The sequence below is a fragment of the Aulonocara stuartgranti genome (genome assembly GCF_965226115.1).
Source record: "Aulonocara stuartgranti genome assembly, chromosome: 10".
Classification (NCBI taxonomy): Eukaryota; Metazoa; Chordata; class Actinopteri; order Cichliformes; family Cichlidae; genus Aulonocara; species Aulonocara stuartgranti.
This window is the reverse complement of record NC_138946.1, coordinates 21261116-21274719: the sequence shown is the minus strand read 5'-3', so window position 1 is coordinate 21274719 and position 13604 is coordinate 21261116. Positions and strand designations below refer to the sequence as shown.

Sequence of the window (13604 nt, the reverse complement as noted above, 5' to 3'; positions counted from 1 at the left end):
AAAATGGCTGCATGCAGAGGATCACTTCCTTTGATTTCTCAAATTAAAATGATCCAGCTCTTCTCTCTGCTGAGAGAAAAGCGATAAGAAATGTCAGTAAACATGTATACCATCTCATGGGTTACTGACAGAGATTAGTCAGTGCTATGTCTGATTTGGTGATGTGCAGCACAGAAGCTCCACAGACTTTCAATGCATGCGACCTACAGAAATACTCTGACAGTTCTGCAGTGGCAGTGAATTTATTAGTGATAGGCAGGAAGAGTACAGAGCACCAGTGGATGATTGTGTGGCGTGTTCTGTGAAGAAACGGCAAAATGATGAGATTTTCTGTCAATTAGGCGTTGCAAGCCCAGTGTACTTACCTGTGGTCTGCTTTGGGAGCTGGTGACATGAACAGAATCACTGAAAAGGCTAACTCTGCAAATGCCAGCAAACTGGTCACTTTTGAAACTGTGGTGAAGATGTGGTGTCAGTGAGCAAACTTTAAACTCCATGGATAATCCTGTCCCCCTCTGCACCACTGACAGGCAGCGGATCACCTTTTCCAACAGACTGTTTCGGCTCCACTGCCACAAGGACAGATATAAGAAATCTCTCAGACCAAATGCTACCTGCCTCTATAATTCAAAAATGTCTGTCAGAGAGTCATCTGCCAGATACACTAATAATAATAATAATTTCTCAAATATGGGTTAAACAAACTGTTGCTCTAATCATGATCATATCATCCTGAGTGGATTATTTAGGAACCAAAAACTACACCTTGCTGCTAGACCAACTAATACACTCTACTCCACCTGATCAGTGGCTGTTATTCTCTTGGTTGTTCAGTGAGTATTGTAATGTATACAGTAATTTTATAAAACGGCACTCATATTAGTGAAGTAAAATGAGTGAGAGTTAAAAGATTGAAAAAAAGGATTTAGCAACCAAGTTGTTCCATTCAGATTCCAGTCCAGAAGGTGGCAGTATTAGCCGTAAAAGCTGTTCTCCAACCGCCATTGAAAAAGAAGAAGAAACAAGAGGGCGCCTGTGCCCCTCCCTTGCTTCGTTAGGATGTATTTTTTTGTGTAGCTGGTTTGTTTATGACGCGGTTCTCTGGTTCTGTTAGCTTGACAGCTTATCAAGTGTGTAATGTTGTGAAAAAGCATAACAAAAAACTCGCTTGTGGCGTTTTTTTCGGTCGATACTGTGCTTTGTGCAAGATAGATCTAAAAGAGGGTCAGGGTTAGTTAGCATTAAGTGCTGCTTAGTCGTTCGACAGGATTACATTTGTTAGCTGCAGCGTAATGTTGGACCGGAAAGTTGTTATTTGACGACTCCCGGGCTCGGGCAATGGAATATCAGTGTTAACATAGAGGACGTTACAAGCGCATATGTAATACCTTTCAGTCATTGGCAGGTTAGGCTTATACACAGCTGCCTGGAAACTAGGCTAGCTAGCGAACTACATTGACGTTAGCATGGCGTCAGATACAAGTGACACGGAGGAATTCTATGATGCTCCAGAGGACCCCAATTTTACTCCGTCTCCACAAGTGTAAGAAAAGACGTTTTGCCAATATTACTTTTGAAAACGGTGTTAAATTGCTTGTTTTTTTCTTGTCTCATATATATCTAGCTAGCGTAGTATTGACAGCTAACGTTAGATTTGCAAAATGGCCATTCTTTCATGAAAAGCATGAACTCAAGCTGCTTCAAAGCCAGGTCATGTGCCGTGTGCAAAATACGACCCAGTCTGTTTTGTATTTAGATGCCGAATATTAATTATATGCTGTCATACAGTGCTTATGTTCACCAGCTATTCAGTGCAGGTACAGGAGAGTCTAACCCTCAAAACACTCACAAGTCACATGATGACAGTAGGATTTGGACTGAAGGAACAGGTTTCTTATCAAAGCTGAAACCACAATGCAAATTTACAGTTTTCATCCAAAACATAGCTTGTTGGAATAAAAAAAAAAAAAACCCGACTGAAGGTAGCAGTAGCTTACAAAACAGTATTTTTGTATGATCCGCTGTATGACAGCTCGATTAGAGATTAATAATGTAATGTAACTTTTAAAGGTGCATTTTGTGTCTGCTTAAAAGCAAGCGGTTACTGAACCACTCTGTAAATGTTTAAAGTGTGTGCTCTGTTGCTTCTATTATTTCTTCTGATCAAAAGTTATATATGGGGTAAAAGTTATTTAATTCATTGTCTCAACTGCTTAGGTGACAGGTAAAATTATAAAAAGTTAGATTTTTGTGTTGTATTTGGGTTTTTTTCTCTGCTTTATAAGTTTAGCCTATATCAGTTTTAAACCACGTGTTTTGTGTTTCTTAGGTCTCCCGCAAAGTTCGTCATTCCTTCACCTCAGGTATGTTTATTTAAATCTAGGCACTGTTGAAACAAGGTGTCACGGGTTGTTCTGAGTTGCTCTTGGAATGATTACTCTATAGTTCAAAGTAATATGGCAACAAAATAGTGACTTTTTGATTTTTCAAATTCATATATATATGCGCACGGACACACACATAAAACACTATTAGTTTGTAGCTTGTCTATAGTTTTCCTGTCTCTGAATGACCTTTGGGAAGGGGTGACTACAGTAAAAAAAACAAAAAACATAGAGATCTATGCATTTTCCAGTTATGTTTATTAATCTTGCTTTATCCATGTTTATCCCTATGAAAGGTGCATATTTTTACCTGTACCTTGGTGATCGTGTGTAAACGGCTATGAGCAATACCGTTCCTAAACACCTTTGTGTACTAATTGTACAAGGTCCCCTCCAAGCTCATGGCGATGTAATGTTTTTTTGACAACTACCTTTATGTTAACTCTCAGTGAAATTTGCATTACTTTGCATGTTTTTTTTTTTGTTGTTTGTTTTTTTTGCATGACCTCGCAAAAAAGGTTTGCATTTCATCTGACTCATCGTAAAAGGCTTTACTGTTTTATGATGTGGTGTCATGTGGTATTCTAGACTGCTGCTGGTTGTGACAGCAGTGAGAGTCAGGACACCCTCAGCTGTATATGTACTTATGACTGCAGAGTTGGGTTAGAGATCGTTGCTGTCAAGACTTGTTTTTTACAGTTATGGCTGTGACAAGTTTTAGTGGTGCAACATTGATTATTCACAGTGGTTTTGTGTGTGTGTGTCATTTGCAATTTTGATTCTGAACCAACATTGTTATGATGTTAGTTACATGTTAGATGATGCTGATAGCTGTCCAGGATAAGAGTTTAATGCTACTGTATGTTGGTAGTATGACACATTTGTCACTGAAGACCTGATCTGGGCCAACAAACAACCGAACTTTTCAAATGGATCATCAGGAATGCAAAGCAGGCTGTCAGAGAAAACAAGTTACTGCAATGAAATGCACAAATAATTGCAAGGAAAAACAAAAATAATATATATGCTATTGCAAGGTGATGCAAACGTTAAAGACAACAATCGCCTGACCTCACTCCATGCAGGAAATGGGACCAAAATAGGAGAGCGGTATACACATTTTGAGTGGTAACAAGATGTAGACATTACTTTCAATCTAGAAAAGCCATTTGTTATATCATAAGCTGGCAGTTACACAAGGAATTAATATAAAGGTCAACAAAGAATTATTACATAACATAACCTCCAAGACTGTGTTGATGAATATCATAAGATAGATAAACAATTCATCTCTAGGTTTCCATTTGTGTGGATACGCCTGAATAACTGTAATTTAGCTGTCATGTTACTGTTGATATTTCTCCTGTGTGTGTGTGTATTGTAAGTACATGTTGGTAAATGGTCTATATGTTTGTTTGTTTTTTCGAAACAGCTTTTGCACAATTCAGTAAACGTTGCGCAAGATTTGAGCTGTGCCACTTCTGAGACTCAGCAAGATGATTCGTTACAGGTATGTTTCTCTAGTCTCATCCTTGTTTAGAGTTTTGTTTTAAGTTCTGTGCAAAGAGAAACACATTTTCTTAGAGATGAGCTATAACGTAAAAAAATAGATGTTGTATTGCTAAATCGACTGTGTTTTCTCTTCTTTTAGATCATTGATAGTATCATCGAAGAGAGTCAAAAGGGAGACGTAGGTGAGGTGGCTCAGCTGTTAGATCAGCTGCATGTTGATGTAGCAGCCGAGCCAAATGAGCAGAATAATGGTGACAGGCTCCCTGGGGAGCTGGCTGTGCCAGCTGTTGAACCCCAGCTTGTCGAGAGGCCAGAGGAACAACGGAATAGCATAGTATCAAACGGCGAGTGCTCTATACCTGCTCTCGAGCCCACAGGTCTCCCAGGGCCATCAGCTGGCTCACAAGAACATGTTCAGCCTCCAGACATCACCAGCACCATAGGACAGAGTCAGCCCAGCCTGTCTGTTGCGGTTGCAGAAGGTGGTCAGGAGCCAAGACCGGCTGACATCTTAGACCAGGTTCCCTTGACTGACAGGCCAGCTGACTCGGACTCCTCTGGGTCTTTAAAACCTCAGCAGTTCACAGTGGAGCCAGACATTGTAGCTAGCACAAAGAAGCCTCCTCCCTCACGCCCACCCCCTCCAAGCGGGGGTCCTCCTGCAAGACCTCCGCCACCATCTCGGCCGAAATTACCTACCAAGAAGTCACAGGAGTGTGTTAGGCCAAGTGGGCTGGAAGGTAGGCAATACAGTGCGATTTTAATGGGTCTCAATGTCAAATGTGTTGCATCAATCCAGTGTGGGATTTTAAACTGTTACTTTTTACTAAACAAGTGTTAAAATGTCTTTATCTTTTATGTATGTCTATGTACTTATCTGCCACATCATATGAATCACACTAACATAAAGCAGACAGAAAAAGAAGACGGTTTTTCTTATAAAGTTTTTTTTTGTTGTGTTGCGTGATTTTTTCCAGTGTCTGCTGTCAGTGTGGTCTGCAGTGATTCTCTGGAGCCATCAGGCCTCCTGTCTCCTGGCAGCACTGTGAGGAGTCTAACCAAAGAGCTGCAGCATTCCTTGGATCTGGCCAGTGCTACCAGTGGAGACAAGGTGGTGACGGCACAGGTGAGTGAGGCTCAGACCTCTTTTTGGTGCTAAAAAAGGAATTTAAATATTGTGCAGTAATTTCTATTTTATTTATTTATTATTTTTATTATTTATTTTTAGGAAAATGAAGATGAACAGACCTCATCTCAGAGCGGAGGACAGACCCCAGGCCCTCAACGTCCTCGGTCAAATTCTGGCAGAGAACTGACAGATGAAGTAAGAGTCAGTTTTTGTGTGTGCTTGAGTCCAAGCCACAACCTAAAATCGACACATTCCTGGCACCGGTCGTCATTGCAACAAAAATATGCTTGTGGGCATCTTAAAACAGGAAATCTTGGCCAGTGTGATGATCAAGAATTTAGACACTGGGGAAGAAATTCCTCTAATTCAGGCGGAGGAGAAACTTCCTGCTGGGATCAACCCTCTCACTCTGCACATTATGAGGAGGACCAAGGAGTACATCACGTAAGCAGAACATTATTTACGTGGGTTAGCTCGTGTTGCTGTTGTCAAATTCAATTTAAAACTGTTCAAATCACAGCTTATTAAACAAGTCAATGAGGGAAAGATTAGGGTGAAGCCAAACACTTGACCTTCAGATCAGATTCTCAGAAAAGGTTTTCCCTGTTGAGGGAATAAGTTGATTACAATGGGTTGCACTGATATTGCTCACATAAGTTTCCCATGGAAAACATGGTTAAGCTTTATCATCTAAAACAAGAACCTGGTAAAGTTTCGAGACGACGCTGATATATTTTTGGCTTTGCAGGAATGATGCAGCACAGTCAGATGATGATGAGAAGACTCAGACTCCAATGACAGACACAGACGGTGGAAAACTAAAACAGAGAACGTAAGGACTAGTGGTTTTTGGTTGCCTTTTGCTGAAACTTAGTGTATTTCCCTCTTTCACAACATCATCTAATTTAAAGTATATTAATGGTTTGTTGGTATTTCTGACCAGGACCCAGTTTAAAAAATTCCTCGGCAAGTCGGTGAAGAAGGCCAAGCATCTGGCTGAGGAGTACGGAGAGAAGGCAGTCAACAAAGTGAAAAGTGTTCGTGATGAAGGTAAAAAAAAAAAAAGAGAAGGAAGTGAAAGGATGTTGTGCAGAGGCAGTTGTATTTTTTTTTAAAAACCATACAGCCTATATTCATGTTCCTGTGGATAACTTACTAAACATTACAAGAAAGTGTCCTGTCCAACTACAACCCTAGTTGTCGGTATAACAAGTTGTGTGCACACACCGTTTTTAGTGTGTGCTTTTTTTAAGCACCATAAAGAAAAAAATGCATTAAAAATACAGTTTTCTTGAACACAAGAAAATAAATAGTCTTTGACTCTGTCTCAGTTGTACGTGTTCACTATTAGAGCTCTGACTATTATCACAGAACCCTTATGAGTCCAAGAGTGCAGAAATATGGACCTGGTAATGAGCATAATGGGTCTGACTTTAAGAATATCCCAAATGCCAACACAGGCTTGTGAAATAACCCTGATACACTTCTTCTTTTTGTTTATCCTACGCTCAGTCTTCCATACAGATCAGGATGATCCATCATCGAGCGACGATGAGGGTATGCCTTACACCAGGCAGGCCAAGTTCAAGGCAGCGCATAGCTTCAAGGGTCCCTTTGACTTTGACCAGATTAAGGTTGTGCAGGACCTCAGTGGAGAGCACATGGTGGGATTATTGTACCATGTTATTTTATGCACTGACACACTGTGTGCTACTACATGCTTGTATTAAGAGATCTTTGTTTGCTTGTGTTTTTTTTTGTTTTTTTTTGTTTTTTTTTTAAGGGGGCAGTTTGGACAATGAAGTTTTCTCACTGCGGGAGGCTGCTGGCAACTGCGGGCCAAGATAACGTGGTTCGCATTTGGGTCCTGAAAACAGCGTTTGATTACTTCAATAATATGAGATTAAAGTACAATACTGAAGGTAAGCGCATTAGCAACATATTTGATTTCTTTTTTATTTGTATGATAATTGATTATTTGGGGGGAAAAAGAATTCAGCTGCCTGTCATTTTGCTTTGAAGGAGCCTTTTTTTTTTTTTTTTTTAAGTCGTCTTGAGTCTCTCTGAACTATTACAGACAACATAACAAAGAAACGATTTTAAATTTATAGTATGGAACCGATAGTTTCAGCAATCTCCCTCCAGGAATCTGCTGACATTTGTGAGTGTTTATTATAGGGAGTGCAGAATTATTAGGCAAGTTGTATTTTTGAGGAATAATGTTATTATTGAACAACAACCATGTTTTCAATGAACCCAAAAAACTCATTAATATGAAAGCTGAATGTTTTTGGAAGTAGTTTTTAGTTTGTTTTTAGTTTTAGCTATTTTAGGGGGATATCTGTGTGTGCAGGTGACTATTACTGTGCATAATTATTAGGCAATTTAACAAAAAACAAATATATACCCATTTCAATTATTTATTTTTACCAGTGAAACCAATATAACATCTCCACATTCACAAATATACATTTCTGACATTCAAAAACAAAACAAAAACAAATCAGCGACCAATATAGCCACCTTTCTTTGCAAGGACACTCAAAAGCCTGCCATCCATGGATTCTGTCAGTGTTTTGATCTGTTCACCATCAACATTGCGTGCAGCAGCAACCACAGCCTCCCAGACACTGTTCAGAGAGGTGTACTGTTTTCCCTCCTTGTAAATCTCACATTTGATGATGGACCACAGTAGGGCTGCACGATTAATCGTTAGAAAATCGCGATCTCGATTCATACTTATGTGCGATCTCATTTCCAAATGACAACGATTAAAAAAAAAAAAAAAAAAAAAAGACGACGATTGTACCGCAATCTGATCCGGGACGTAATCTGCATGAAAACAAGCGCTCACTCTTCCTGCTCAACAAATGACAAGGGCGGAGCCTTATACCACGTGAGGGTATTAGCAGGGGAAAAAACAACGGTGAGCACGTCAGTGACAGGAGAAAATCTGTCCCGGTCAACCACCCAAACATCAATAACGGGAATCTTATACAGCGCTTCCCTATACCCGTCGAACTCCCGCAGGCACAAAGAAATTACGGAGGTTATTACTTATCACCTGACCAAAGATATGGCTCCCATCAACACTGTGCAAAACGAGGGATTTAGGAAAATGATCAACACCCTAGACAAACGCTACACAGTGCTGTGTTATTTTTCTATTGTTGCACTACCTGCTCTATACACGCAGTGTCGAGCAACAGTGGAGACGGAATTTCAAGCAGTACAACATTTTGCGGCAACAACAAAACATGAGACAATTGTTGTTTTTATGTTTGTTTATTGTTTTTATGTTCAGTTTCAACGAAGTTGATGTGCAGTTAATAAGTGCAATAAATATTTATACTGGAAAAGAAAATCGTGAGAGAATCGTGATCTCAATTCTAAGCCAAAAAAATCGTGATTCTCATTTTATGCAAAATCGTGCAGCCCTAGACCACAGGTTCTCAATGGGGTTCAGATCAGGTGAACAAGGAGGCCATGTCATTAGTTTTTCTTCTTTTATACCCTTTCTTGCCAGCCACGCTGTGGAGTACTTGGACGCGTGTGATGGAGCATTGTCCTGCATGAAAATCATGTTTTTCTTGAAGGATGCAGACTTCTTCCTGTACCGCTGCTTGAAGAAGGTGTCTTCCAGAAACTGGCAGTAGGACTGGGAGTTGAGCTTGACTCCATCCTCAACCTGAAAAGGCCCCACAAGCTCATCTTTGATGATACCAGCCCAAACCAGTACTCCACCTTGCTGGCGTCTGAGTCGGACTGGAGCTCTCTGCCCTTTACCAATCCAGCCACGGGCCCATCCATCTGGCCCATCAAGACTCACTCTCATTTCATCAGTCCATAAAACCTTAGAAAAACCAGTCTTGAGATATTTCTTGGCCCAGTCTTGACATTTCAGCTTGTGTGTCTTGTTCAGTGGTGGTCGTCTTTCAGCCTTTCTTACCTTGGCCATGTCTCTGAGTATTGCACACCTTGTGCTTTTGGGCACTCCAGTGATGTTGCAGCTCTGAAATATGGCCAAACTGGTGGCAAGTGGCATCTTGGCAGCTGCACGCTTGACTCTTCTCAGTTCATGGGCAGTTATTTGGCGCCTTGGTTTTTCCACACGCTTCTTGCGACCCTGTTGACTATTTTGAATGAAACGCTTGATTGTTCGATGATCACGCTTCAGAAGCTTTGCAATTTTGAGACTGCTGCATCCCTCTGCAAGATATCTCACTATTTTTGACTTTTCTGAGCCCGTCAAGTCCTTCTTTTGACCCATTTTGCCAAAGGAAACGACGTTGCCTAATAATTATGCACACCTGATATAGGGTGTTGATGTCATTAGACCACACCCCTTCTCATTACAGAGATGCACATCACCTAATATGCTTAATTGGTAGTAGGCTTTCGAGCCTATACAGGTTGGAGTAAGACAACATGCATGAAGAGGATGATGTGGACAAAATACTCATTTGCCTAATAATTCTGCACTCCCTGTATATTGATGCTATGATTATTTTTTTATTATACTGACATGGTGATTGGTATTCTCTCAGTGATAAATTCAAAAGCCCTGGCAAAAAGGTAGCTGGAAATGCATACAGGGACTCTAAACAGACTGTGTTTACCTGATATGTAGCTACATTTCTAGGGAGGTGCACGTCAGGTTACACCTTAGGCTTTCAGAGGGGTTTGTGGTTACAATGTAGCTATGGCATAGATTTCCCACTGAAGCATAAATCCCCAGTAAGACATAGGAAAAGGTCAAGCAAAGGACCTGAAAGATGCAGGACCTTGTGCTGGTCCATCACCTGATCACTGAAGCCTCATCAGAAATGGTCTCAATGAAAGGTTGGCTTTCAAGAAGCCATTCTTAAGGAAGGAGAATAGGGAGAAAAGCCTGAGGTAAGCCAAGTTACACAGAAACTGGGCTGAAAATCAGTGACAGCAGGTCTCATGGAGTGATGGATCCAAATTTGGCATTTCTGGTTTAAGTTGTCAGTGCATATATGGAAGGGATCAGGAAAGGGGTTGCACAACGAGGATCTCCAGTGCTACTGGAGATCAAAAATGAAGAAATTTTGAATGCAGAAAAATCAGATTTTGACATATATTTCTGAACATGTGGCAGTCAGTGTAACAAGGCATACCTGGATAGAAGAACGGAGTGAAACACTATCAGTCAGCTTTGAATGTCCTTCAAGAGGCCTGCAGAACCATTCCTGAAGACTACTTAAAGAAATGAGCAGAAAGCTTCTCAAGCTGCCAACTCTGTTTTTGCCCTATATACTGCATCTGATGTATGTTTACACATGCTTTAGTAAATAGTTTGTTACACCTATTTAACATTTTCCTAGCCAAATATAAAGAAATTAAGACTCAAGACTTTTCCAGAAGATGTTCAAGTTCTTGTTAGAGAAACCTTCCTTTGTTTTTTCTTCTCCAGGTCGAGTGTCACCTTCTCCTTCTCAGGAAAGTTTATGTTCTTCTAAATCTGACACTGAGACTGGGGTGAGTGATGACACTAACACAAAAATCAGACATTTTTAAGCCATTTTTGTTCCAGATGTGTACCTAAGTGACATTTTTATTGTAGGCGAGTTGTATTCCAGAGGACCCAGACACGGAAGATAGAAATGCCCCTTTCCGTCAAGTCCCTTTCTGCAAGTACAAGGGTCACACGGCTGATCTGTTGGACTTATCCTGGTCAAAGGTGATTAAAGCACCCTGTTAAGTTTTTCTACCCCCACACATTTTCTTCTCTCTTGTCTCATCTTTTCCAAAAAATTTTTTGTCTAGAACTTTTTCCTGCTCTCCTCTTCCATGGATAAAACAGTCAGGTTATGGCACATATCCAGGCGAGAGTGTCTCTGCTGCTTTCAGCACATTGATTTTGTCACAGCCATTGCTTTCCATCCCAGGGTACGTTAAGTCACCTTGCATTACTGCTCTCAGCGCAAATCATACATCTATTATTTTGTCTCACAGACTCCATTCATAGTACTTTTTTTTTTCTTCTTACCCAGGATGACAGGTACTTTTTAAGCGGCTCTCTAGATGGAAAACTACGGCTCTGGAACATTCCAGATAAGAAGGTGGCTTTGTGGAATGAGGTGGATGGCCAAACCCGGCTCATCACCGCTGCCAACTTCTGCCAAAATGGGAAATATGCAGTGATTGGCACCTATGATGGTCGATGTATCTTCTATGACACAGAGGTATACACATACATTGCTTCATCCAGCCAATACATGGTTTAATTATTTCTTTATAGTACTTTTTTTCATGAACACATCCATTCAAATATGAAGCAAATGCATTTTTCTGTTTGCACCTTGTTTTTAGCGTCTGAAATACCACACGCAAATTCATGTGCGGTCCACCAGAGGAAGGAACAAAGTGGGACGCAAGATCACTGGCATTGAACCTCTGCCTGGAGAAAATAAGGTAACAGCTGGCCATCCCTACAAATACGTCTGCGGTGGGTCGTCAATAGGGCTTGGTAAACTGCGGTTTACTAGACCATCTTTATTTCAAGGCTTTCATAGCTTAATTTTTCAGATTTAAAGAGAATAAAAAAAATATATAAAGAGAAATAAAATATAATCTTAATATTTAAAGATATTGGTCAGTAAAACTTTGAGGGACTGACCTGGAGCTGTTGGGTTTTGCTGAATTGCTGTTAACATTATGATGGTGTAGATGTTAATAATTAAAGTCTTGTTTTTAACAGCACAAAATTTTGAGTCGAAGTCCAGGGCAAACTTCAGAATGCTGATAGGCGCTGGTTCATTGAACTAATCGATGGAATACTTGATTACTAAAATAATCGACAGCTGCAGCCCTAGTCGTCAGTGTAACAAGTCGTGTCTGTAAGACTTGTGAAATGCCAAATGTTGAACTGTACCCTTTGCCCATAGATTTTGGTGACATCAAATGATTCCCGCATTCGCCTTTATGACCTGAGGGACTTGTCTCTATCAATGAAGTACAAGGGTTATGTCAACAGTAGCAGCCAGATTAAGGCCAGCTTCAGGTAAGGGTGTACATTGCTTCTAGTTTGTTTGTTTTTTGTCAGTTTCTAACCTTAAGCATGGACAAAAGCTCTTTCTGTTGTTGTTGTTGTTGTTGTTGTTGTTGTATTGACACAGTATGTTGCAGTAAACCTGTTTGGCCTTTTTTCTGTAGTCACGACTACTCCTTCATTGTAAGCGGCTCAGAGGACAAGTACATATACATCTGGAGCACTTACCATGACTTGAGTAAATTCACATCTGTACGGCGGGACCGCAATGACTTCTGGGAAGGGATTAAAGGTAACTGTGGTTATGCTAAGTGGCAAACACCGTTTAATGTAAGCAGCCATGGGGCTGCCACTAAAGAGTTTTTCTCTTTCAGCACACAACGCTGTGGTTACGTCAGCCATCTTCGCACCCCACCCAGGCCTTATTGTCCCACAGGAGAGTGGTGCAGAGAAGCCAGAAGCAGAGTGTAAGAGCCTGGACTCCACAGACTCTGAAACGATACCCTCAGGTATGCCCCCTTTAATTTGCATATGACTCAAGATTTCTTAAAACATCACAGTTCAGTGTCGTAAACTTGCAATGCCATTTTCTCTCTTTGCAGGAGCATTAAAGACAGATCACACAGAAGTTCTTCTCTCCGCTGACTTCACTGGAGCCATCAAGGTTTTTATCAATGTAAAAAAATACTGAGCATTTTAGAGGCTCTTGGCTCTTCAGGTTCAGGCCCGTCTATCAGTGATCAGTCCTAAAGGTTGAGGACAACTTGTCTCAGAGCCTTGTAAGGTCACTAAGTACCTAATGGTACTGAGACAAAGTTGTCTGTAGTAGCGGTTTTTGGTAAACAGGGACCCTAAAATAAAAGGGAATAGGTGGAATAAATAGACTGTAAATGGACAAAGTGAGGTTCCTTACCACTTTTTGTTTTTAAATCTTTGATACCAGACAACTGTGAACAGTTTGGTCTGAACGAAAGATCTGGACATGTCAAGCGTGAACAGAAACTAAATATGTTCAGATACGCACGTGTACATTTCAGGCGGTATGGTCAGGGCTGAATATAGCTAGAAGACTACCTGTAACAGTATGGGGCACCTTATGCTTTCTTTGGCTACCACATTTCAGAAGAAATTTAGAGAAGCAAGGCCCTGATGTTGGGCAGATTTTCATGTCTTGTGTTAAGACGCATTTGTCTCAAGGTGTCTAAAGCTGGACTGTAATGTCATTTACAAAATATTCGTGCCTACAGAGTCTAGATTGCTTTCTAAATTACACTTCTAAAGCTTTCCTCTCACTTTATCAAATATTTCAGCAGATAACAAACATTTCAGTGCAGGAGATGTGTGGCTACTAATGATCGGGGCTGGGCATCTTAAATCTGTGTTTCAGAACCAGTATTGGGTCAAGTACTTTTGATACATTTCTTTGTTCAATGAAAGCACATTTCATTCTATAAAACAGTTGTGTAAATTTACTGTGTAACATTGCATACTTAATGCTTTTGTAAACAAATGCTCTATTACTTTCCTCAATAAAAATCCACACAAACTAAAAGAGTGCTTGTCG

General features: G+C 40.5%; 1 protein-coding gene across 1 annotated transcript; it reads left to right on the top strand.

Moving 5' to 3' along the window:
• The first annotated feature begins 997 nt into the window (after window positions 1-997).
• wdr44 (WD repeat domain 44) lies at window positions 998-13592 on the top strand. Its single transcript, XM_082550160.1, has 20 exons — window positions 998-1543; window positions 2330-2363; window positions 3817-3894; window positions 4036-4636; window positions 4874-5022; window positions 5125-5220; window positions 5333-5469; window positions 5774-5857; window positions 5969-6075; window positions 6538-6689; window positions 6809-6947; window positions 10463-10527; window positions 10613-10729; window positions 10816-10938; window positions 11043-11234; window positions 11362-11463; window positions 11937-12052; window positions 12205-12332; window positions 12415-12549; window positions 12643-13592. The coding sequence occupies exons 1-20, from the start codon at window positions 1467-1469 to the stop codon at window positions 12729-12731; spliced, it is 2721 nt and encodes a 906-aa protein (XP_082406286.1). The 5' UTR covers window positions 998-1466; the 3' UTR covers window positions 12732-13592.
• Window positions 13593-13604: the final 12 nt, after the last annotated feature.